The 25,062-nt window shown below is 35.4% G+C and overlaps 1 protein-coding gene across 4 annotated transcripts in view; it reads left to right on the top strand.

Annotated features, from left to right (window-relative positions):
* The window catches only part of PSD3 (pleckstrin and Sec7 domain containing 3), a 594,054-nt gene that overhangs the window by 395,068 nt on the left and 173,924 nt on the right, over positions 1–25,062 (top strand). For all 4 annotated transcript variants that reach the window (XR_005371404.1, XM_038559855.1, XM_038559856.1 and 1 more), the window contains one exon: positions 21,812–22,005. Coding sequence is in view for 3 of the 4 variants with exons in the window: in XM_038559855.1 (XP_038415783.1) it covers positions 21,812–22,005 (194 nt within the window). In the remaining variant the exon portion in view is untranslated. The remainder of the gene's footprint in view (positions 1–21,811; positions 22,006–25,062) is intronic.

The following is a 25,062-nucleotide window of genomic DNA, read 5'->3' as shown; positions in this document are numbered from 1 at the left end:
TGAATTCATCAGTGAAGCCATATGATCTTGGACTTTTGATTATTGGGAGTTATTGATTACTGATTGAGTTACATTGCTGGTAATAGATCTTTTCAAATTTTCTATTTCTTCCTGCTTTAGTTCTGGCAGGTAATATGTGTCTAGGAATTTATCCATTTCTTCTATGTTGTTTGGTATGTTAACATATAGGTTTTCATAATACTCTCTTACAGTTGTTTGTATTTCTGTGATGTTGGTTGTTATTTCTCTTCTTACACTTCTGGTTTTGTTTATTTGAGTTCTTTCATTCATTCTCTCTCTCTCTCTCTCTCTCTCTCTCGATATTTTGGCTAGAATTTTATCAATTCTTTGATCTTTTCAGAAAACCAACTCCTTGTTTCATTGATCTGTTCTATTGTTTTTTTAGTTTCTGTATCATTTATTTCTGCTGTAATCTTTGTTATATCCTTCCTTCAGCTTGTTTTCGACTTAGTTTGCTGTTCTTTCTCTAGCTCCTTTAGGTAAAAAGTTAGGTTGTTTATTTGAGATTATTCCAGCTTTAGGAGATAGGGCGGTATTACTATATAAACTTACCTCTTATTTTTTTAATAAATTTATTTTTTATTGGTGTTCAACTTGCCAACATATAGAATAACACCCAGTGCTCATCCCATCAAGTGCCCCCCTCAGTGCCCGTCACCCAGTCACCCCCACCCCCCACCCACCTCCCCTTCCACCACCCCTAATTCGTTTCCCAGAGTTAGGAATCTCTCATGTTCTGTCTCCCTTTCTGATATTTCCCTCTCATTTTTTCTCCTTCACCTTTATTCCCTTTCACTATTTTTTATATTCCCCAAATGAATGAGACCATATAATATTTGTCCTTCTCCGATTGTCTTATTTCACTCAGCATAATACCCTCCAGTTCTATCCACGTCGAAGCAAATGGTGGATATTTGTCGTTTCTAATGGCTGTAATATTCCATTGTATACATAAACCACATCTTTATCCATTCATCTTTCGATGGACACCGAGGCTCCTTCCACAGTTTGGCTATTGTGGACGTGGCTGCTATAAACATCGGGGTGCAGGTGTCTCAGCTAAACTTACCTCTTAGGATTGCTTTTGTTGCATCCCAAAGATTTTGTATCATTATGTTATCTCTTTTTTTCTCCATTTAATTTTTTATTTAAAAAAAAATTCTTGGTTGACCCATTCATTGTTTAATAGCATGATATTTAACTTCCATGTATTTGTACTCTTTCCAGATTTTTTTCTTGTAGTTGATTTTTAGTTTCATACCATTGTGGTCACAAGAGATGCATGGTATAACTTCAATATTTTTTAATTTCTTGAGACTTGTTTTTTTGGCCTAATATGTGGTCTATCTGAAGAATGTTCCATGTACACTTGAAAAGAATATATTCATAGTCTGTGAAATGTAACTTATTAAGAATCTGAATCATAGCCCACAATGTTTAATCTGTAAGTACCTGTTTTTCTCAGCCATTTCAAGTATTCTGAACTCAAGTGTATAGGAAACTGGAGGAATTTGTTATCCAATTCTTAGCTTTAAAGGGCAAGTTAAAAACAAAACATCTGCTTTCTATGTAAGCAGCATATCTCTCAATGCTGATATAGATGGATACTTAGAATACTTAAGGAATTATTATCCTAACAGTTTTAATATCCATAAAGATGATGATGAAAATGATGTAATTTACAAATATTGTTATCTTTGCTTTACATTATCGTTAACTTCAGAATATGCTGAACAGATAGTTGGTGACCAGATAGAACATGATTATAATGTTAGTATCCTACTTGTCCCACAGCAATTTTAGAATCACTGAGGTGCAAAGAATTATGGAAGCGGGGCTATAAGGAATTCATTTTTCCTAACATGCTGATGATTTAGAATTTTATACCATCTATATTAATTGCTAACCTTTTGATTTTTGTTAATGACATAAGAGGAAAATACTATAATGCATATAGTTTCTAAATGAAGCATACTATGTATGCAGTAGCTAATATAGTGCCTAGACATTTTAGACAATAGTTGTCTGGATTTAATTAAGCATTTTGTATGTGTACATTTTAGCATACATACATTTTCAGGGGTGAGGAAAATTTAGCCAGGTCAATAATACTAAAAGAAGTTATTTTAAGTTGCCCATTAAAAATTTCTCAGTAGATCTTTTGGAAACCTCTTATTTGATCCCACTACACTTTCAACAACTTTTTAAAAACCTCTTATCATTTATAGTTAACTTTTTCTTAGTTGGAAAAGCATGCTACAGTACTTGTACATATGGTCGGCTCCTTTGTTTCAGAAAGCCAAGTTACCAGCCTGCATCATCCTCATCACATTTGGCAGCATTCTTTTTGATGGTAAAAAAAATAAAGACGGAGTTTGACATTTTTAATACAAAGTCCGTCTCTTTTTTATAGTTCAGATGCCTGTGTGAGAATAAGATAATTTTAGAAAATAAAATATATTTCTAAGTTTCATCAATTTTAAATTTACATATCTTTTTTACTTTATACTGTTGGTAAATGACAAAGACATTCATTTTAAACTCACTCTGCCTTGTGCCATAATATAATCTGGTATCACAGAAATATCTTGACACATCAGCAGATTTTTAAAATAAGTTTATTCTTTATTTTCCAACAATCACCTGATCATAATATTTGGATCACATTCAACTTAGTGTTCTGTTCCTGCACTCAACTACTATGTTTATTTTTTAAGAACAGATTTACTGAGGTACAATTTTCATGCCATAAAATTCACTCATTTAATTGTGTAATTTCATGATTTTTTGTATATTTATAGAGTTGTATAACAATCACTAGAATTCATCACCCATTGTTACCACTCATAAAGATCCCTTGTGCATATCATTCAGCATATTTGATATGAACTCTTCCCTCTTGTCCAGTCCTTCACTGTTTTGTGCCCAGCTCTATTGAGGTTTATAATACAATACTCTATTTTATTTATTTAAAAAAGTATATTACCCATTATTATATGTATTTATTTCCTCTGTTGGACTATAAGTCCCTCAGATGGTCTTAATCTTTTTGATATACACATTGCCTAGCACACTGCCTGACAACTAAAGGCTCATTTTAATTATTACTGAGCCAGCACCCACTCCATCTTGGAGAGACAAGCAGGGGCTTGACCTCTTGCTGTCTGCCATGCTCCACAGGCATCCCTGTGGATGATGCAGTGACTTTCAAAAAATATTTTTTGAGGTTTTATCCATTTATTATTTATTTTAGCAAGAAAATGAGCAAGAGAAGGAGCAGAAAGGGAAAGAATCCCAAACAGACCCCATACCAAGCACAGAACCCAATGTGGGGCCTAATCTCAAAACCCTGAAATCATAACCTGAGCTGAAACCAAGAGTCAAGACACCCAACCAGCTAAGCCACCCAGATGCCCCAAACCTAGAGATAGAAATAGACACCAGATCCAAGAGGCCCAATGAACCTATAGGAATCAGTTCTGCCTGTAGCAACCTACAGATTCAGTGTAGTTCCCAGAACATTCCTAAATGACTTTTTTGTTGTTTTGCAAAAAAATAGAAACCTATTCTAAAATTCATAGGGAATCTGAAAGAACCCCAGATAGCCAAAATAATCATGTAAAAGAACAAAGTTGGAGGCCTCACACTTCATGATTTCAAAACTTAACTATAAATCCATGGTAATCAAAAACAGTGCAGTATTGACAGAAAGAAAGATATAAAGACCAATAGAATAGAATGGAGAGCCAGAAATAAACCCTTCCATATTATGATTTAATGATTTTCAACAACTTGCTATGATCATTCAAATGAAGAGAGGACACTCTTCAACAATTGGCATTTGGAAACCTGGACTTAGACATGAGAAAAAAAAAAAGAATTTGAACCTTTATCTCACACCATATATAGTAATTATCTTAAAATGGATCAAAGACCTTAAATATTAGAGCTAAAATATAAAACTCTTAGAAGAAACAGAAGGGGAAAAACTTCATGACACTGGATTTGGCAATGATTTTTTGGGTATAACACCTAAAATACAGGAAACAAAAGAAATGTTAGATAGCTGAGTTTCATCAAAATTAAAAAATTTTGTGCATCAAAACATTATCAACAGAGTGAAAAAGTAACCCATAAAATGAAACAAAATATCTGTAATTCAAATGTTTGATGATGGATTAAGATCCAGAATATATAAAGGATGACACTTCAACAATTAAAAAACCAAAACATTAAAAAATGGACAAAGTACTTGGATAGATTATTTTCCAAAGAAGATACACAAATGGCTCATAAGCATATGAAAAGATGCTCAACATCACTGATCATTAAGGAAATACAAATCAAAATCACAATGAGATACTACTGTATACCTGTTAGGATAGCTACTATCAAATCAAAAGAAAAGTGTTAGCAAACATGTAAAGGAACTCTGTGGACCATCTGAGAGAATGTAAAATGGCATGGCCACCTATGGCAAGCAATTCCTCAAAAAGTTTTTTTTTTAATGATTTTATTTATTTATGATAGACATAGAGAGAGAGAGAGGCAGAGACACAGGCAGTGGGAGAGGCAGGCTCCATGCCAGGAGCCCAACGTGGGACTCGATACCGGGACTCCAGGATCGTGCCCTGGGCTAAAGGCAGGTGCTAAACCACTGAGCCACCCAGGGATCCCCCCTCAAAAAGTTAAAAAGAAAAGAATTACCCCCCACCCTCAAAAAATTACCATATGTTCCAGCAATTGTACTTCTGAATATATCCCCAAAGTAATTTTTTTAATTCTTTATTAACTTCAATTTAGTTAACATATACTATGTTATTTCTTTCAGGGATAGAATTTAGTGATTCATTATTTGCATATAACACCCAGGGTTCATTACATCAAGTGCCTTCCTTAATGCTGACCACCTGTGAATTACCTCTTCCTCTCACCCACCTGCTCTCCAGCACCCTTAAGTTTGTTTCCTAGAATTAAGCGTCTCTTATGGTTTGCCTCTCTCTCTATTGTCATCTCAATTTATTTTTCCTTTCCTTCCCTTATGTTCATCTGTTTTGTTTCTTAAATCCTACATGTGAGTGAAATCATGGCATTCATCTTTCTCTGACTGACTTATTTTGCTTAATGTAATACACTCTAGTTCCATCCGCATTGTTGCAAATCACAAGATTTCATTCTTTTTTTTTTATTTATTTTTTTTATTTTTTTTTTTATTGGTGTTCAATTTACTAACATACAGAATAACACCCAGTGCCCGTCACCCATTACAAGATTTCATTCTTTTTGATGATTAATATTCTGTTGTATATTTGTAGTATTTCTTCATTCATCTGTCAATGGACATCTCGGCTCTTTCCATACGTGGCTGTTGTGGGCACTGCTGCTATATAAACAATGGGGTGCATGTGTCCCTTCATATCACTATGTTGTATTCTTTGAACAAATACCTAGAAGTGCAATTGCTGGGTCATAGGATAGCTCTGTTTTCCCAAAGTAACTGAAAGCAATGACTTGAGATATTTTTACACTCATGTTCATAGCAACATTATTCACAGTAGCCAAAGTGTAGAAGCAACCTAAGTGTCCCTTGATGGCTAAATGCTTAAACAAAATGGATAAACACACACATTTATATACATATACATACACAATAGAATATTAGCCTTAAAAAGAAAATTCTGAAACATGTACAACATGGATGAACCTTTAGGACAGTATACTAAGTGAAAGAAGGTAGTCACAAAAAGACAATTACTGTATGTTTTCACTTATATGAGGTATACCTATAGTAGTGAAATTCATAGAGATAGTAAATGGAATGATGGTTACTAGTGGCTGGGGGAGGAGGGAATGAGAAGTTGTTATTTAATGGTTACAGAATTTTAGTTGGGATGATGAATAATTCTGGTGATGGATGGTTGTTTTGGTTTAAAACAATGTGAATGTACTTAATGTCACAGAACAGTACCATTTTGAAAATGGTAAATTTTATATTAAGTATATTTTACTACAATTTAGAAAAAAAGGAAATGCACGTATAAATGTGAATACTGGAAGTGTTTCACTTTTTCTGCCTAGTGAACTTATCTTTATTATCCAATTCCAATATCACATTCTTAGTGATGATTTCATATTGAATGTAGTTGAGTAATATTCAGTTTTGCTCTGGAAAATGGTTTTGTTTTCAACTGTTACTTCTCACCACTACCCCCAACACACTCATGCACATACACCCACAAGCCCCTCCAATTTATATTTGATTTCAGTATTTGAATTCCATATAACCAAGGCCCTTCAAGATAAGTTTAAGTTTGGTTCTAGCTTAACTATTTAGTTTAAACTGAAACTCCACTATGATGAGACTTACCAAAATGAGGTATTTCAAAATCTGCTCAGTGTTCAGGTCAATGTAATGATACTCAGCTTTTCTAAATTATAGGAAGCAGTTGTTTTCCATTCTTTGTGGAATTCCACTGAGATACAATACTCCAGCGAATTCATATGATTTCTTATCTAAGTTTGTGGTTTCACAATAAATCACCTGTCATGAGTAAGACAGAATGTCGGAAAGTCGTGATTTACAGGTGACCTTCAAAAAGAACATGCAAGTATAAAGATTATCTGCTATCAGCATTAGAGCTTTCATCATCTTAAAATGAACTGTACCACTAAGTAGTGAATTTAGACCACTCCATGAGTTATATACTTGATTACTGAGAGAATACATTCATGTTAAAAAGTAGGGGAATTTTGTAGGTTGTAAGGTTTTGAGATGTCTGGAATCTCAAGTAGAAAATATTACACTATTAGTCTTTATAAAAATATTCAGGCATGAATCATTCTTTTCATAATCAAGACCAAGAGCCCTGTTGTGTGTCTCCATCATTTTACTTTAACAAAGTATCATCATCCTGAAAATTTCTTAATGGTTCAGTGTACGCAGAAAAGTCCTAGTTAGGTGGGCTGTTTGCCATAGAAATGAGCTAACTTTATTTATAGAATTATTCTTATCAAAATATTATGTCTTCTCCTATATACAGTGGAAATAATCTCCCTTATGGGGAAGCACTGGCATTTATGATAAACTATAAAAGCAATAAAACCTCACAATAATGCAGTCAGGAATTAAGGAATAAAGTGATTGGTTCCCATTCTATGCAAATTCCATGTCTCAAATGAAGGCTGGTACAGGTTCCTCTGGGGATTACAGAGACATCGGAAGAAAGGCAGGAATAATAGAGAAACGGAGTGTACTGCAGGGGTGGAGGGGTAGCTGTTAGAGAAAGGGAAGGTCCTCACATTATTATCTGCTATTACATTCATCCTAGAAATCCCAGCCAACACAGGCCTATACCTACATATATTTAAGCCCAAAAAGCAACTACCACCAGATGGAACCAATCTGCATCTCAGACTAGGGTAGATTTTTACTCTCAGAGTTTGACAAGATCATTTCATTAATTTTCAAAATATCAAGAATACTTGTTTTGCAGGGTTGAATATTTTCAGCCCTCACTTATTTTCGGGGTTTTACTGAACATTTCTTTAATTATTGTTGTCCAACTATTTTTTAATATTCAAGTATTCTAGAATATACAAGCTACTCTAACAGCAGACCTACCTAAAAGAAATCTAATGTATGCCACATATGTAATTTTAAAAATTTTAGTACCATATCATAAAAGTAATATATCAATGAAATTAATTTCACAATGTATTTTTTAATTTAATCCAGAGTATACAGAATATTATCATTTTAATATGTAAACAGAATAAAAAACTATGGAAACATTTTTTCCCATTTTTTCATACTGAATCTTTTGAAATCTGGTGTATATTTTTTTACTTATTGCACATCTCAATTTGGATTGTCCACATTTCAAGCTCTCAGTAGGTATATCTGGCCAGTGCTACCATATTAAACATTGTCCCTCTGTAAGCTTCTTTTCATTGATGTTTATTTAGAGAAAAATCAGACTGGGTGTGGAGTTTTTCCCTCTCCCTCTTTCCTCCCCCCACTGGTGTGTGTATGCTCTCTTATGTCTCTTTCTAAAATAAAATCTTTAAAAACACAGTTATTTGGTGATATGGAAGTAATATTTTAAGTTCTTTTTATCTTATGTGAGTGATTATTGCTTATATATAGGCATTATTATTATGTTTTAGCCACTTCTTCAGAAAATTATTTGAGATTGACATGTAATAAACGATCATTTTTTTTCTCTTGCAAGTAATGGGAAGTAGGTCTCCATTTTGCTTTTGTTTTTTAAGATTTTATTTATTTATTTGAGAGAGCAAAGGAGAGCACGAGCAGAGGGAGGGACAAAGGAAAAAGCAGACTGCCCACTGAGTAAGGAGCCCAATGCAGGGCTTGATCTCAGGACCTCGGGTTCATGACTGGAGCCAAAGGCAGGTGTTTAATTGACTAAGCCACCCAGGGCCCCTCCATTTTGCATTTTTTGACCAAACATTGATTTCCAGAAATGAATTAAGTACATTAATTGGGACATGACTTTGATGCTAACTCTTTAGTACAGTGCTTTTCAAATTGTGTTTGTGTTGACTGAAGTTGAAGAGTTTTTCATAGTCCTTCAGGACTTTTAAACGAATTTGATTCTGCATTCATTTTAAAATGTGTTTTAAACTTTTCAGCTTAAAATACAAAATGCCTGACATGTACTAAAAATGTACGCATTTATACATCATCATATTAATTTTTACAGATCTCAGAATACTGTCCTACTGCTATCTCACTTTTCTATTAATGAGTGATCTGTTTATGAAGTAGGCAACTTAAAATAAAAATTTTATCATTTATACCATTTTTTTTTGCATGAATCAGAATTTTTACAAACCTGTATAACCATCCAAAGTACAAAATTAAACAGAATATTGAGGCTAACTACACTGATACATAGTCCAAGTTTTATAAATTCTGTGTTTGTAAAAAACTGTTCCCCAAAACAAAACAAAAAAAAATTAAGTTCCACCTTTCCAATTGATGATTTATAATAAAATACATTAAAATTTATAAAGCAGAATTATGTTTCATGAACTTCATACTCAGATTTTGTTTAGTTTACTCCCTCCAAAAGATTAATCTGCTTAGAAAACAAGCTTGTTTGAGGAACCTCCACACAGTTTTCCAGAGTGGCTGCACCAGTTCACATTCCCACCAACAGTGTAAGAGGGTTCCCTTTTCTCCGCATCCTCTCCAACATTTGTTGTTTCCTGCCTTGTTAATTTTCCCCATTCTCACTGGTGTGAGGTGGTATCTCATTGTAGTTTTCATTTGTATTTCCCTGATGGCAAGTGATGCAGAGCATTTTCTCATATGCATGTTGGCCATGTCTATGTCTTCCTCTGTGAGATTTCTGTTCATGTCTTTTGCCCATTTCATGATTGGATTGTTTGTTTCTTTGGTGTTGAGTTTAATAAGTTCTTTATAGATCTTGGAAACTAGCCCTTTATCTGATATGTCATTTGCAAATATCTTCTCCCATTCTGTAGGTTGTCTTTGAGTTTTGTTGACTGTATCCTTTGCTGTGCAAAAGCTTCTTATCTTGATGAAGTCCCAATAGTTCATTTTTGCTTTTGTTTCTTTTGCCTTCATGGATGTATCTTGCAAGAAGTTACTATGGCCGAGTTCAAAAAGGGTGTTGCCTGTGTTCTCTAGGATTTTGATGGAATCTTGTCTCACATTTAGATCTTTCATCCATTTTGAGTTTATCTTTGTGTATGGTGAAAGAGAGTGGTCTAGTTTCATTCTTCTGCATGTGGATGTCCAATTTTCCCAGCACCATTTATTGAAGAGACTGTCAACTGTGTGGAGGTTCCTCAAACAGTTAAAAATATACCTGCCCTACGACCCAGCAATTGCACTGTTGGGGATTTACCCCAAAGATACAAATGCAATGAAACGCCGGGACACCTGCACCCCGATGTTTCTAGCAGCAATGGCCACGATAGCCAAACTGTGGAAGGAGCCTCGGTGTCCAACGAAAGATGAATGGATAAAGAAGATGTGGTTTATGTATACAATGGAATATTACTCAGCTATTAGAAATGACAAATACCCACCATTTGCTTCAACGTGGATGGAACTGGAGGGTATTATGCTGAGTGAAGTAAGTCAGTCAGAGAAGGACAAACATTATATGTTCTCATTCATTTGGGGAATATAAATAATAGTGAAAGGGAAAATAAGGGAAGGGAGAAGAAATGTGTGGGAAATATCAGAAAGGGAGACAGAACATAAAGACTGCTAACTCTGGGAAACGAACTAGGGGTGGTAGAAGGGGAGGAGGGCGGGGGGTGGGAGTGAATGGGTGACGGGTACTGGGTGTTATTCTGTATGTTAGTAAATTGAACACCAATAAAAAAATAAATTAAAAAAATAAATAAATAAAATAAAATAAAATAAAAAAAAAAAAAAAGAAAACAAGCTTGGAAACCATGTATATAGTAGTGTCTCTTATAGCTCTTCATTTCTAAAATAATTAACATAATTCCCAGGATAATCATTGTTTTTTTTATTCATAACTAACCCCCCCAAAAAATTAGTTATGCCCAAATGCTAAGGACAAATTTATGAATAAATTTTGAAGTCAAGCAGCTAACAGTTCATTAACTTTATTTAATGTGTCCTATTTTTCTCTTTTAAAAATGAGAAAATAGTACTTTTGGGTCATCTTAAAATACCCCTGCATAGCAAGTGGAAAACTGCAAAATAATAATTTACTATTATTTTTGTCTTGGACATAACCACTTAAAGCAGTCAAAATTGTTTTAGAAATAACTATGTGTGTCATGTGCTCTCTTATAGAAATGTAGCTTATTCACATTACAAAATATCTAATATAATCAGAACTTTCAAAATTTGTATTTCTGATGACTATCAAATTTAATAATATAGAATAATGTGAAAAAAATAAGTAATTTTTGTAAGCATGCTGTAAATAGGTGAAATTGGAAAGGAGTTATAATTTCTTCAGATAAATGTATTTTGGCTTGCTCACATATCATCAGTTGCACAAACAAAAAATTATATAGGACGTGACACAGAATGAAGTGATATTCAACAAGCAATATTTGAATGTGAACCTGCAGTTGTTTTTCTTTAATACAATGAATTACTTTTTGTTTTTCAAATGAATCCAAACTTATATCTTACCAGTATTAAATCTTAATAATGACAGTAGAATAATCTTTTTGAATATTAGGGATTTTCCTTCTGGATTGATTCCAAACTATGAAAGATCTATAAAACTGTATTTTTATATTATTATCATGATGGTATTTACCAACATAGATAATTTTTCATTATGAAAATAAAGCATAGAAACTAGAAGTACCCTAAATATCCTTCAAAAGATAAATAAAAACAAATCTTGAGAAAATGAAAATGGAAATACAATGTACCAAAACTTATGGGATGCATGAAAAACAATTCTAAGAGGGAAGTTTATAGCAATAAATACCTACATTAAGTAAAAAGTAGGATCTCAAAAAAACAACTTAATTTTATACTTCAAGGTATTAGAAAGAAAAGGATATACAAAACTGCAAATTAGAAGAAAAGAGGAAATAATGAAGGTCAGAGTAGAAATAAATAGTCTAAAAAGGACAATAGAAAAGATCAATAAAGCGAAGAGCTCAATTTTCAAAAAGATAAAATAAAGAGGACTCAAATAAAATTAGAAATGAAACAGACAGTTGGGGATCCCTGGGTGGCTCAGCAGTTTGGTGCCTGCATTCAGCCCAGGGTGTGATCCTGGAGTCCCGGGATCAAGTCCCACATTGGGCTCCTTGCATGAGCCTGCTTCTCCCCCTGCCTGTGTCTCTGCCTTTCTGTGTCTCTTATGAATAAATAAATAAAATCTTAGAAGAAATGAAACACATTACAACTGATACAACAGAAATACAATCAATGAAAAGATCATACTCCATGATCAGATGGAAGTCATTCCAGAGATGCAAGGATGGATTTAACATCTGCAAATCAATAAATGTGATGTACCACATGTTCAAAATGAAGTATAAAAAATGTATATGATTATCTTAGTAAACTCAGAAAAGCATTTGACAATATTTAACACCCTTTTATGATAAGTCTCAGAAAATTAGGTAGAGAGAGGATGTACCTCAACATTGGAAGGGCTGTATGTGACAAGCCATAGCTTATATCATACGCAACAGTGAAATACTAAAAGCAGATCCTCTATGATAAGGAACAATAGACAAGGATGCCCACTCTCAAAACTTTATTCAACATAGTACTGGAAATCCTAGCCAGAGGAGTTAGGTAAGAAAAAGAAATAAAAGATCTACAAATCAAAATGAAAGAAGTAAAATTACCTCTGTTTGCAGATCACATGATATAATATGTAGAAAAGCCTGTAAACTTCAACAGAAACACTATTAGAGTTAATAAATGAATTCAGTAAAGTTGCAAAATATAAATCTATATATGAAAATCCATTATATTTCTATATATTAACAATGAACCGGGGATCCCTGGGTGGCTCAGTGGTTTAGCGCCTGCCGTCGGCCCAGGGCGTGATCCTGGAGACCTGGGATCAAGTCCCACATCAGGCTCCCTGCATGGAGCCTGCTTCTCCCTCCACCTGTGTCTCTGCCTCTCTCTCTCTCCTTTCTCTGTCTCTCATGAATGAATAAATAAAATCTTAAAAAAAAAAAATGAACCATCAGAAACAGATTTTAAGTAAATTCCGTATGCAATAGCATCCAAACCACCAAAATACTTAGGAATAAATTTAATGAAGGAAGTTAAAGGCTGTACACTGAAAACTATAAGACACTAATGAAAGAAATTGAAGAGGGCACAAGTAAATGGGAAAAGTACGTTGTGTTTATGGATTAGAACAATATATATTGTTAAAATGTCTGTACTACCCAAAGCCATCTACAGACTAGATGTAATCCCTATCAAAATTGCAATACCATTTTTCACAGAAATCAAACAAACAAACCTTCAGTTTGTTCACTGTTGTTAAGAGTCTTTTAATGGTTTGCTTCCCTCTCTGTTTTTTTTCCCCATATGTTCATCTGTTTTGTTTCTTAAATTGCACATGTGAGTGAAATCATACAGTATTTGTCTTACTCTGACTTATCTCACTTAGCATAATACTCTCTAGCTCCATCCATGTCATTGCAAATGGCAAGATTTCATTCTTTTTTATGGTTGAGTAATATTCCATTATATATGTATATACATATATACCTCTTCTTTATTCATCAGTCAGTGGACACTTGGGCTACTTCCATAATGCAGCTATTGTAGATAAGCTGCTATAAATGTTGGTGGGCATGTATTTTTTTGAATTAGCATTTTTGTATCCTTCAGATAAATACGTAGAACAATTGTTGGATCATAGAATAGTTCTATTTTTAACTTCTTGAGGAACCTCCATACTGTTTTCTACAGTGGCTGCACCAGTTTGCATTTCTACGCACAGTGAAAGAGGGTTCCCTTTTGTCCACATCTTGCCAATACCTGTTTCCAGCGTTGTTAATTTTAGCCATTTTGACTGGTATGAGGTGGTATTTTATTGTAGTTTTGATATGTATTTCCCTAGTGATGAATGATGTTGAGGATCTTTTCATGTCTGTTGGCCATCTGTATGTCTTCTTGGAAAAATGTCTATTCATGTCTTCTCATTTTTCAGTTGGATAACTCTTTTATTGGGTGTTGAGTTTGATAAGTTCTTCACATATATTAGGTACTAAGCCATTATCATATATGTCATTTGCAAATATCTTCTTCCATTCTGTAGGTTTCCTCTTAGTTTTGTTGATTGTTTCCTTCACTCTGTGAACATTTTTATTTTGATATAGTTCCAGCAGTTAATTTTTGCTTTTTATTTTCCTTGCCTCAGGAGACGTATCTAGAAAAATGTTGCCATGGCTGATGTCATGAAAGTTACTGCTTGTGTCCTCTTCAAGGATTTTTATGATTTCAGGTGTCACATTTTGGTCTTTCATCTATTTTGAGTTTATTTTTGTATATGGTATAGGAAAGTGGTCCAGTTTCATTCTTCTGCATGTAGGTGTCCAGTTTTCCCAACTACATCTGTTGTAAAGACTGTCTTCAATCAACAAAACTAAAAGGTAACCTATAGAATTGGAGCAGATATTTACAAATGACATAACTGATAAAAGGATTAGTATCTAAAATATATAAAGAATTTATAAAACTCAAAGGCCAAGAAACAAATAATCTGTTTTAAAAATGGGCATCAGTAGACATTTTTCCAAAGAAGACATACAGGGATCCCTGGGTGGCGCAGCGGTTTGGCGCCTGCCTTTGGCCCAGGGCGCGATCCTGGAGACCCGGGATCGAATCCCACATCAGGCTCCCAGTGCATGGAGCCTGCTTCTCCCTCTGTCTGTGTCTCTGCCTCTCTCTCTCTCTCTCTCTCTCTCTCTCTGTGACTATCATAAATAAATAAAAAAAAATTAAAAAAAAAAAAAAAAAAAAAAAAAAAACAAAGAAGACATACAGATAGGCAGCAGACATGAAAAGATGCTCAACCTCATGCATTATCAGGGAAATGCAGCTCAAAACCACAATGTAATAATCACCTCACATCTCAGAATAGCTAAAATCAACAATACCGGAAACAACAGATGTTGGTGAGGATGCAGAGAAAGAGGAACCCTCTTCCACTGTTGGTGGGAATGCAAACTGGTGCAGCCACTCTGGAAAACAGTGTGGAGGTTCCTCAAAAAGTTAAAAATAGAACCTATTCTATCATCCAGGAATCACACTACTAGGTATTTGTCCAAACGATGCAAAAATACAAATCAAAAAGGCTACATGCATTCTGATATATATGGTAGGATTATCTACAATAGCCAAATTATGGAAATAGCTCAAGTGTCCATCAACTGATGAATGATAAAGAAGATGTGGTGTGTGTGTGTGTGTGTGTGTATATATATATATATATATATTCAGCCATTATAAAGAAGTCTTGCCATTTGCAATGACATGGTTGGAACTCTAGAGATTATTATGCTAAGGGAAATAAGTCAGTCAGAGAAAGACAAATACCATAGGATTTCATTCATATGTGGAATCTAAGAAACAAATCAACAAAGAGCAAAAAATTGATCTATGTATCTGTATTTATGCCAGTACCATAAACAGTACTGTTTTGATTACTACAGCTTTGAACATAACTTGATGTCTGGAATTGTGATACCTCCAGTATTTCTTTTTCAAGATTGAGATCTTTTTCAAGATTGCTTTGGCTATTTGAGTTCTTTTTATAGTTATATACAAATTTTAGGATTCTAGTTCTGTAGAAAATGCTCTTGGTATTTTGTTAGAGATTGCATTAAATCTGTAGATTGCTTTGGGTAGTGTAGACATTTTCTTTTGTGTGTGTGTGTGTGTGTGTGTGTGTGTAGACATTTTCAATATTTATTCACACAATCCATGAGCAGGGAGTATCTTTCCATTTCTTAACATTGTCTTGAATTTCTTTCATCAGTATTTTATCATATACAGAGTACAGGTCTTTCATCTCTTTAATGATGCTTATTCCTAGATATCCTATTGTGTTTGGCATAATTGTAAGTGGGATTATTTTCTTGATTTCTCTTTCTGCTGCTTCATTATTAGAGTATAGGAATTCAACGGATTCCACGGATTCCTATACTTTGATTTTGTATCCTGCAGCTTTACTGAATTTATCAATTCTAGTGATAATTTTTTTTTATTGTGGAGTCTTTAGGGTTTTCTATATATAGTATCATGCATATGTGAATCCTAAAATTTCTACTTCTTCCTTACCAATTTAGATGCATTTTACTTCTTTATGTGGCTTAATTGCTGTGGCTAGGACTTTTAGTACTATATCAAATAAAAGTGGTAAGAGTGGACATCCTTGACTGGTTCCTCACCTGAGTGGAAAGGCTCTGTTTTTTCTCATTGAGTATATTGGCTGTGGGTTTTTCATATAGGCCTTTATTATGTTGAAGTATGTTCCTTTTAGACCTACTTCACAGATTTTTATTATGAATGAGTGTTGTACTTTGTCAAATGCTTTTTCTGCATCTAATGAAATAGGGTTTTTATCCTTTCTGTACTCCTGTGACATATTTCATTTGACTGTTTTGGAAATGTTGAACCACCCTGTATCCTGGGAATAAATCCCATTTGGTCATGGTCATGGTGTATGACTTTTTTTTTTAATTTTTAGAGAGAGAGAGAACATGTATGTGGGGAGGCACAGAGGAAGAGAATCTTCACACAGACTCCCGGCTGAGCACAGACTCCAGTGTGGGGCTTGATCTCACAACCCATAAGATTGTGACCTGAGTCAAACAGTTAAACAACTGAGCCACTCAGGTGCCCTGGTGTATAATTTTTTTAATGGATTTTTTTGTTGGATTTGGTTTGCTAAGGTTTTGTTGAATTTTGCATCTATATTCATGAGAAATATTGGATTGTAGATCTCTTTTTTTTGTGGTATCTTGACAAGCAGTCTTGAGAAAGAAGAACAAAGCTGAAGGCATCATAAGTCCCGACTTCAAACTATACTACAGATCTACAGTAATCAACACAATATGGCATTGACATTAAAAAAAATTAAACATACAGATCTATGGAACAGAATAGAGAACCTAGAAATAAACTCACAGAGATTTGTTCAATTAATTTTTGACAAGACAGCCAAGAATATATAAGGGAGAAGATTGTCCCTTCAATAGATGGTTTTAGATAACTGAATATACACCTGAAAAAGAATGCAAATGGGATGCCTGGGTGGCTCAGCATTGAGCCAAAGCTCAGGGCATGACCCCAGAGTCTCAGGATTGAGTCCCACATCTGGCTTCCTGCATGGAATCTGCTTCTCCCTCTGCCTATGTCTCTGCCTCACTCTCTCTGTGTCTCTCATGAATAAATAAATAAAATCTTTAAAAAAAAAAAGAAAAAGAATGCAAATAGACCTCTATCTTCAACTTTGCACAAAAATCAACGCAAAATGGATCAAATATTTGAACATGAAACCTAAAACCATGAATCTCCTAGAAGAAAACAAAGAATAAGCTCCTTGACATTGATCTTGATAATAAATACATTTTTAGATTTAGGAATAAAAGCAACAATTAATGGAACTACATCAAACATTTTTTAAAGTTCTACACAACAAAGGAAACCATTAACAAAATAAAAAGGCCACCTACTAAATGGGAAAAGACGTTCACCCTGTTGGTGTAAATGTTAACTGGTACAGCCACTATGGCAAACAGCATAGAGGCTCCTCAAGAAATTAAAACTAGAACTACCTGGGGCACCTAGGTGGCTCATTTGGTTAAGTGTCTGCCTTTGGTTCTGGTCATGATCCCAGGGTCCTGGAATGAGCCCTGCATTGGGCTCCCTGCTCAGTGGGAAGTCTGCTTCTCCCTCTTCCTCTGCCACCCTTTGTGCACATGCTCTCTGTCTATCAAAAATAAATAAAATCTTTCAAAACAATAGAACTACCAATAATCCCACTTTTGGATATATAGGCAAAGGAAACAAAATAATCTGAAAGAATAACCTGAACTCTCATGTTTATAGCAGAATGGCTTACAATATCCAAAGTATGAAAAAAATTTAAGTGCCTACAGATAAGTGGGTAAAGAACATGAGATATATATATATATATACACACACACACACACAATGGAATATTACGCAGCATCTAAAAAAAGGTGTGTGAATGTATAAAATATGTAGGGTGATGGATGTTAACTCAATGAGGGGACTCTTTTCACAATATGTGTGTGTATATATATATTAAATCCTCATACTGTGTACTCTAAAAATCTCACATTAGGGGATCCCTGGGTGGCGCAGCGGTTTAGCGCCTGCCTTTGGCCCAGGGCGCGATCCTGGAGACCCGGGATCGAGTCCCACATCAGGCTCCCGGTGCATGGAGCCTGCTTCTCCCTCTGCCTGTGTCTCTGCCTCTCTCTCTCTCTGTGTGTGTGACTATCATAAATAAATAAATAAAAATTTTTAAAAAATAAAAATCTCACATTAAATTGTCAATTACACTCAAAAAAATTAATAAGCAGCATAGAAGAGGAAATGTAATCCGTACAATAACGAATTATAATTTTCCAGGATTTTTGCAATATCCAGAAGATATTTTCTGAACATCAATAGTGACCATTAATTCAAAATAAATTAATAAATAAATAAATCTCTTACATTTCACTAATCAGTTATTACAGAGGGAGAAGAGTTGGAGAATCCTAGGCTAACGTCCCATGACCACAAACTAGATAACTGTCAAATCATCCTAAATAACCCAGAAATTGACATGAAGACTGACAGAAAAGCCCCACAACTAAAGGGAGAGAAGACATTGAAGAACATAGGAATTTCAGAGATGTGATTTAGGGGAGAAATGGAAGCCAGGTGCTACAGAGGGGAGAGAAGTGTGGTTGTAGAGAAGGATAAAAGAGAGTGGAGCACACAGGGGAACACACAAGGAGAATGTTTCCCCAAAGCCGTTGGTTTGGCAAACAACAAGGATGGGATTTCATGTCTTCTTGCCATCAGAGGAGCTTAGAACCTGGAGTTTTGTTTTTGTTTTGTTTTGTTTTTTTCTAAGATTTTTTATTTATTCATGAGAAACAGAGAGAGAGGCAGAGACACAGGTAGAGGGAGAAGCAGGCTCCATGCAGGGAGTCCCGACGTGGAACTGGATTCTGGGTCTCCAGGATCAGGCCCTGGACTGAAGGTGGTGCTAAACCACTGAGCCACCTGGGCTGCCCAGAACCTGGAGTTCTAAAGGTCAGAGGGCCTGGCTTACTTAGAGACTAGAGGGCACTGTGCTACTCCTGAAGAGAAAGGAGGCAAACAAAGCAGAGAGAACCAGACAGTATTATGCTGAGCAAAATAAGTCAGTCAGGAAAAGACAAATACCATATGATTTCACTCAAATGTGGAATTTAAGAAATAAAACAACTGAGAGAAGGGACAAAAAAGACACACACACACACAAATCAAGAAACATATCTGAGTGTAGAGAACAAAATGATGGTTACTAGAAGGGGGACGTAGGTGAGCAGATAAGTTAAAGAGATGATGGGATCCAAGGGAATGTGCTTGTGATGAACACCAGGTAATATACGGAAGTGTTTAATCACTGTATTAACACATGAAACTCTTACACTGTGTATTAATTAACTGAAATCAACTAAAAACTTATGGTGGCTCAGTAAGTAAAACTTGAGTGTCTCAATTGGTGAAGTGTCTGCCTGCAGCTTAGGTCATGGTCCTGGGCTTGAGCCCCACGTCAGGCTCCCTGCTCAGGGAGGAGCCTGCTTTTCCCCTCCTCCTTGGCTCCTGTTCTCTGTTGCTATCTCTGTCTCTCGCTCTCAAATAAATAAATCTTTTTTAAAAATTTTAAAATGTATTAAAAATCAGTTCCTCAGTAAAGTGGAGAGGCAAATGGATAAACAAATATGGTCTAGCATAAAATGAAATAATATGGAGCAATAAAAGGAAACAAACTATAGATTTACACAATATGGATGAATCAAATATAATTTACTGGGTAAAAGAACTCAGTTTTATGCTATTTTGAAAAAGGGAAATCTATAGCGATGGATGACATCAGTAATTTTCAAGAATTGGTGGGGAAAGGAATTGACTAAAAGAGGGCAGCAGGAGGGAACTTTGTACACATAGTGAACACATTTAGCACCTAAATTTGGTTTTAAATACCATTGTCCAACAAGAAAAACTAGACTTCTTGGAGACATTTCTTTGGGGGTTGAAATAGGGAAAATTTAAGATGAGCTTGGAATATCATCTTGTGTTATCCAGAAGAAGAGCTTAAAAAACAAAAAGGAAAAAGAGAAAGGCATGCTGAAAGGACACAGAAACCTCTTTGATAGAACTCCCAGTGGCCAAAACTGAAAAAAATGGAGCAACAAATTTAATAATGATAATATTTTATCAAAAGAATAAGATTATACCCATGTGTCCATACTTACAGAAGAATTCCAATTACTAATGTAGAAGAAATGAGGGAAATAAACACCATTTGATCAGCACAATAAAAATTATCATAGGCAAGATCCACTGATGAGTTCTCATATTAGTGTTGAGAAATTTAAGGAGAAAGAGGGTATTTTCATAGTCACAAATTTTCTCCAAGACATTCACAAATGAAAATCACATTACAGAATAGAAACTTGCCAGACAGCACCTTAACCAAGTCATAAGGTTAATACCACTTGTCATAAAACATATATACCCTGATCTGATGCACTGAGAGGATGCATCACCCTGATAACCTTCCCCAAAATGTACAACCTCAGTCTAATCAAACAAACCTAAATGAGGGCTACTCTACAAAATCATTGGCTGGTACTACTGGTACTAGTACTCTTCAAATATCAAGGTCATGAAAGACAAGGAAAGATAAATGTTCTGTTGGTGACTGAAGAAAACTAAGAAATCTTAACAAGTACATGCACTGTGGGATCATGGATAGATCCTGGAGTAGGACAAATTTTTCTGAATAATGTTTTAAATTTAACTCACAGTATTTTGCACTATTGCTTTCTTCATTTGGAAATATTTACTATGGTTATGTAAGTTAAAATTAGGGGAACTGGATAATGGGCAGATGGGAATGTATGTACTATCTTTACAAACCTAGAATTATCTCAAAAATAGAAACAAAATATAGATATCTAAGGATCATTCCAGTGTTGTTTTTATATCTCACAATAATCAAATAGCACTGGAGAAAAAAAGACTTTTAATTTGATCACCAGATAAACACTTTTGATAATTATCAATTTTGTGGTTTATTTTAAATATATTTTAGTTGTGGTTATTTTGAAGTTTTAATAAATATATTCACTAATCAGTATCTAATGGGCAATAAAACCAGAGGTGATTCGGGAAATTGAACAGGTGAACCAAAACAAATGCTCTTAATTCGGTGATGTGTTCTTCAGCTGTATATCAGAGTTTATTTTCTTCTCTTCACTCCTCTTTATTGAGTGTAACCATTCACTTTATGCCTCTTTCATACTTAATGTACATTAGAATCTCAGAGTTAAATTTCCCTCCTTGAAGGAACAGAATTTTTAAAAGACTAGGCAATTACAGGTTTTCTCATGGCTGTTAGGATGCCCCACACTTTCGTGGCAGCTGAGGAAGTAGTCACTATAAGATGCCAAAGCACTGTGGGTAACGTCACCATCCTACCTCATTGATAGGTTTACCAGGGGCTTTACTATAAAAGAATAACCTGGTTATTTGGGGAATATAATAATCTATATAATATATATAATGAATAATCTATAATTGTATTCTGTATACTTGGAACTGTTATAAACCATGTAAAAATAAAAAATCAAAACCAAAATCATGATCTTTGCCAAAGAATCTCCACTCTTGAAAGAGGACAAGACAGGAAGAAACTGTAGTGGGTAGAAAGAGCAAAGGCTTTAGCTGTTTTTGCCATCATAGCCTCATTATTTCTTTGATTACTAGATCTGTGGCCTTGGGTTATTTATTCTGAGTTTGTTTCCTTATCTGTGCTATAGAATACAAATATCAGTCTTAGAAAATTGTTATAATCATTGATACCTGGCACATACACACATAGTAAGTGATAGCTGTTACTATAGTCTTTGTTATCAAGACTGATAGACTATTGGAAAACATGATAGTTTATTATATTAAATAACTTTAGTTATTGAATATTGTGTTAGGTGCTCAATCTGTGTTTTCTCCCTTTAGAGATGACGAAGAGAAAAAAAAATCTCCATCAGAAGGTACTGATGAGAAGGCTAATGGAACACATCCAAAGACCATCAGTCGTATCGGGAGCACTACCAATCCATTCTTAGACATTCCTCACGACCCGAATGCTGCTGTGTACAAAAGTGGATTCTTGGCTCGGAAAATCCATGCAGATATGGATGGAAAGAAGAGTAAGCACAATTTATTGTCATTGTCTATTTCACTTATTTCATCCTGAGGCTCAAAATTTAAAGTGAATTTATCTGAAGTAAAGTCACAAATGAAGAAATATTATATTAGGTTTATCTAGAGAAGTGTTAACTGAAGTTTGGTGAAACCTCTAACCCTAAGGCAGAAATCCATTCTGGCACCTGCTTTTCTCCAAGTAAAATTATAAAGCTTCAGAAATGGAAGACCTCTTACAGATTATTCATTTCCAACCTTTTATTCACTTATTTACCCTTGCCTTCAACAAATATAATTCTAAGTACTTAGCATGGGCTCAGCATCAAAAATATAGCAGTGAATAGGATTGGCAAGGTCCCTGTCTTCATGGAGTTGATATCTCTGGTTGGTTGAAGGAAAGGGGGAAGAGTGGATTTATAACACATAGAATAATCAATAATGTAAGATCCCACAGACAAGGAAGGGAAAGAATTTCAGTCCACACACACGTTTGAATGGATTGGCCTTTATGAGAGATGGATGGGAGGTGTGTTGTAGGTAAGCATGGTATAATTAGTATTGGAAAACTAAAGGAGTCCCATCTGATGGCTCTGTGAAGTGTGAGACATTGTTATCTACTGACAGGTAATGACATTTGAAATTTAAAAGAAATGAAGTGTGTTTCTGTGCTTGGAAAAGCCAATGCAGAGAGTGAAATAGCCATTTGATATACTTGAACAGGTTAAGGTAAGCTGGAATGTATGCTCAAAATTAGTAGGTTAAACCTTTAAGGTGTTCCTTTCTCCCTATAAACGCAAACATGCAGTGCTTGGATGGACAGTACCACTATTTCTATCTGGCTGGGGACTTTTTCTTAATGTGTTAGCACATTCTATTGAGTTACAGTCAAGAGAAACATTGTAATAAAGTGGCTTTGACACTGCCTTTTGATGCTGAGTATGTTTCTTAGTTTTTCCAAGTTCCTTAGGAGTACCTCTACCATACATCTTGTACACTCTATATACTAGCCTATTAGACTACTTAATTTTCTCTAAGAGAATTATTTCTGGATTCTTATAGTTGCCAGTGACAGCAAGTCTGACTGGCTTAGGGAAAAAGGCAACAACACACTTCAAATGAATTGTTTCCAGGACATTTTGTCCATTTCTGTATCTGCATTACATTGCATGTCACCTTTACTCTTTGAAACAGGTCTCTTTTACATTGCTGGGTACAGGATTATTAGCAGCATTATAGAGCATGTGTTCAATTTTGTCAACAAAAAGTATTCTCCTTCTTCCCTGATTTTGAATTTACTATAATCTGGGGCAGAACTCCGATTTGTATGACTGAGGGATAGAATACTGAATTGACAGCTCTCACTTGGTTGAAATGCAAAGAGGAAAGCTCCCTCAAGAACAAATAAGATAGGGGGCACCTGGGTGGCTCAGTTGTTTGAGCATCTGCCTTTGGCTCAGGTCATGATCCCAGAGCCCTGGGATAGAGTTCCACATTGGGCTCCCTGCTTCATGAGGAGCCTGCTTCTCCCTCTGTCTCTACCTCCCTTTCTTTGTCTCTCATGAATAAATAAAATCTTAAAAAAAAAAAAAAAAAAAAAAACGAATAAGATACGGTTCTCACAGAAAAGGAGTTCTTTTTGGTAGACAAAGCAATAATCTTCTCTTAGTTGCCACCATACACACACACACACCCTTTCTCCAGCCACTTCAAATGAAGCTTTTGCTGAACACGGTACTGTTTTCCATTTATAGCCACAGGTATATTCATCTCTGTCCCACATGTTTTGCCTAGGAATAGCTCCCATCTCTAAGGTTTAAATTTGCAGGTTGGTGTCCATTTTCCTCAGGTGAGGATGTAAATTTCACTCTATGGGCTAAATGAAAAATACAGAAATATCTGACATATTTCATATAAAGTACTAGATGAAAAAAGCAGAATAACTGTAGTTTAAAATACCAGTTCAGGAAAGGCTCAAAAAGGGAAGCAAAAACAGCAATTTTACTACATTATGCTGAACAAAGATAACAAAGTTAACCTACTTGAGCATCTTTTCATTGACTCACTTCCCTAGCAATGGATTGACATAATTGGTTAACTCATTCCAAAGAGTCCCCAGATTCAGCCTACCAGTGAAATTTTCTTTCTTTCTTGTTTTCCTGGGCCACTTCTGAGGATTATTTGAGAGAATTCCCTTGTTGGAAGCTCTACTCCCTTAACAGCCCACTGTATATGCATATAGGTACAAAACCTGGGAGTTGCTTAGTAGTTGAGCCATCACAGACCTTTTATATCATGCTAGATTTTCTTGCCAATATAACTCATTTAGAGCCTTAGTTAACTCCTTTGAGAACTTTAGATTCATTAAGGCAATTTTTAAGTGTCCTGGGACTTTTGTCATTTTAGCAACTTAAGAATTTCTGCAAAGGGGAGATCCTGCCCCTGAGCACCAGCACAAGGCCCTGCCTTCTGAAGCCTGGAGTTTCAAAAGTCAGCAGACTTGCCTGGGATACTGCCCAGAGGGCATTGCCCTGTTTCTGGGAGGAGTCAAACAACCCAGAAGCAGACTGTGGAAACAGCAATCTGAAAAACACCAGGAACAAACAGTGGTGAGATTATTCACTCTTCTAGGTGTGCCTCCCCGAGAAGCAGCATAGGTAGATACTCCTGTCCAGGAGCAAAATAACTGACTAGTGCTACTTCCTTTCCCACCCCTCAACATAAACAGTAGCCACCTGTAGTGAGCTGCAGAGTACCCACATTGGCTGTCTAACCTCCTTACAAATCCAGCACCCATGCAGTCTGGTAGTACTGCCCTTGTCAGTGAAGCTTGCCTCAGTCCCAGTGCTATAGGCCTTTTCCACAGAGGAGCAGCAAAAACCACTGCCCACACCATGGCCCCTGACCAGAGAGTTCTACATGACTTCAGTTTAAGTGGAAGTATCAGGTCTCATTTAACAAGCTGACCAGAGCGCACCTAGTTGAAACATTTTGGGCAAAGACCAAACACTTCCCACTGCAGGCAACGAGAGACTGCAGATGACAGGCCGGAAGGATACAGCAGC

The sequence above is a fragment of the Canis lupus genome, chromosome 16, assembly GCF_011100685.1.
Source record: "Canis lupus familiaris isolate Mischka breed German Shepherd chromosome 16, alternate assembly UU_Cfam_GSD_1.0, whole genome shotgun sequence".
NCBI classification, from domain to species: Eukaryota; Metazoa; Chordata; class Mammalia; order Carnivora; family Canidae; genus Canis; species Canis lupus.
Note: the sequence above shows the minus strand (reverse complement) of the source record. Positions and strands in the feature narration are given on the sequence as shown.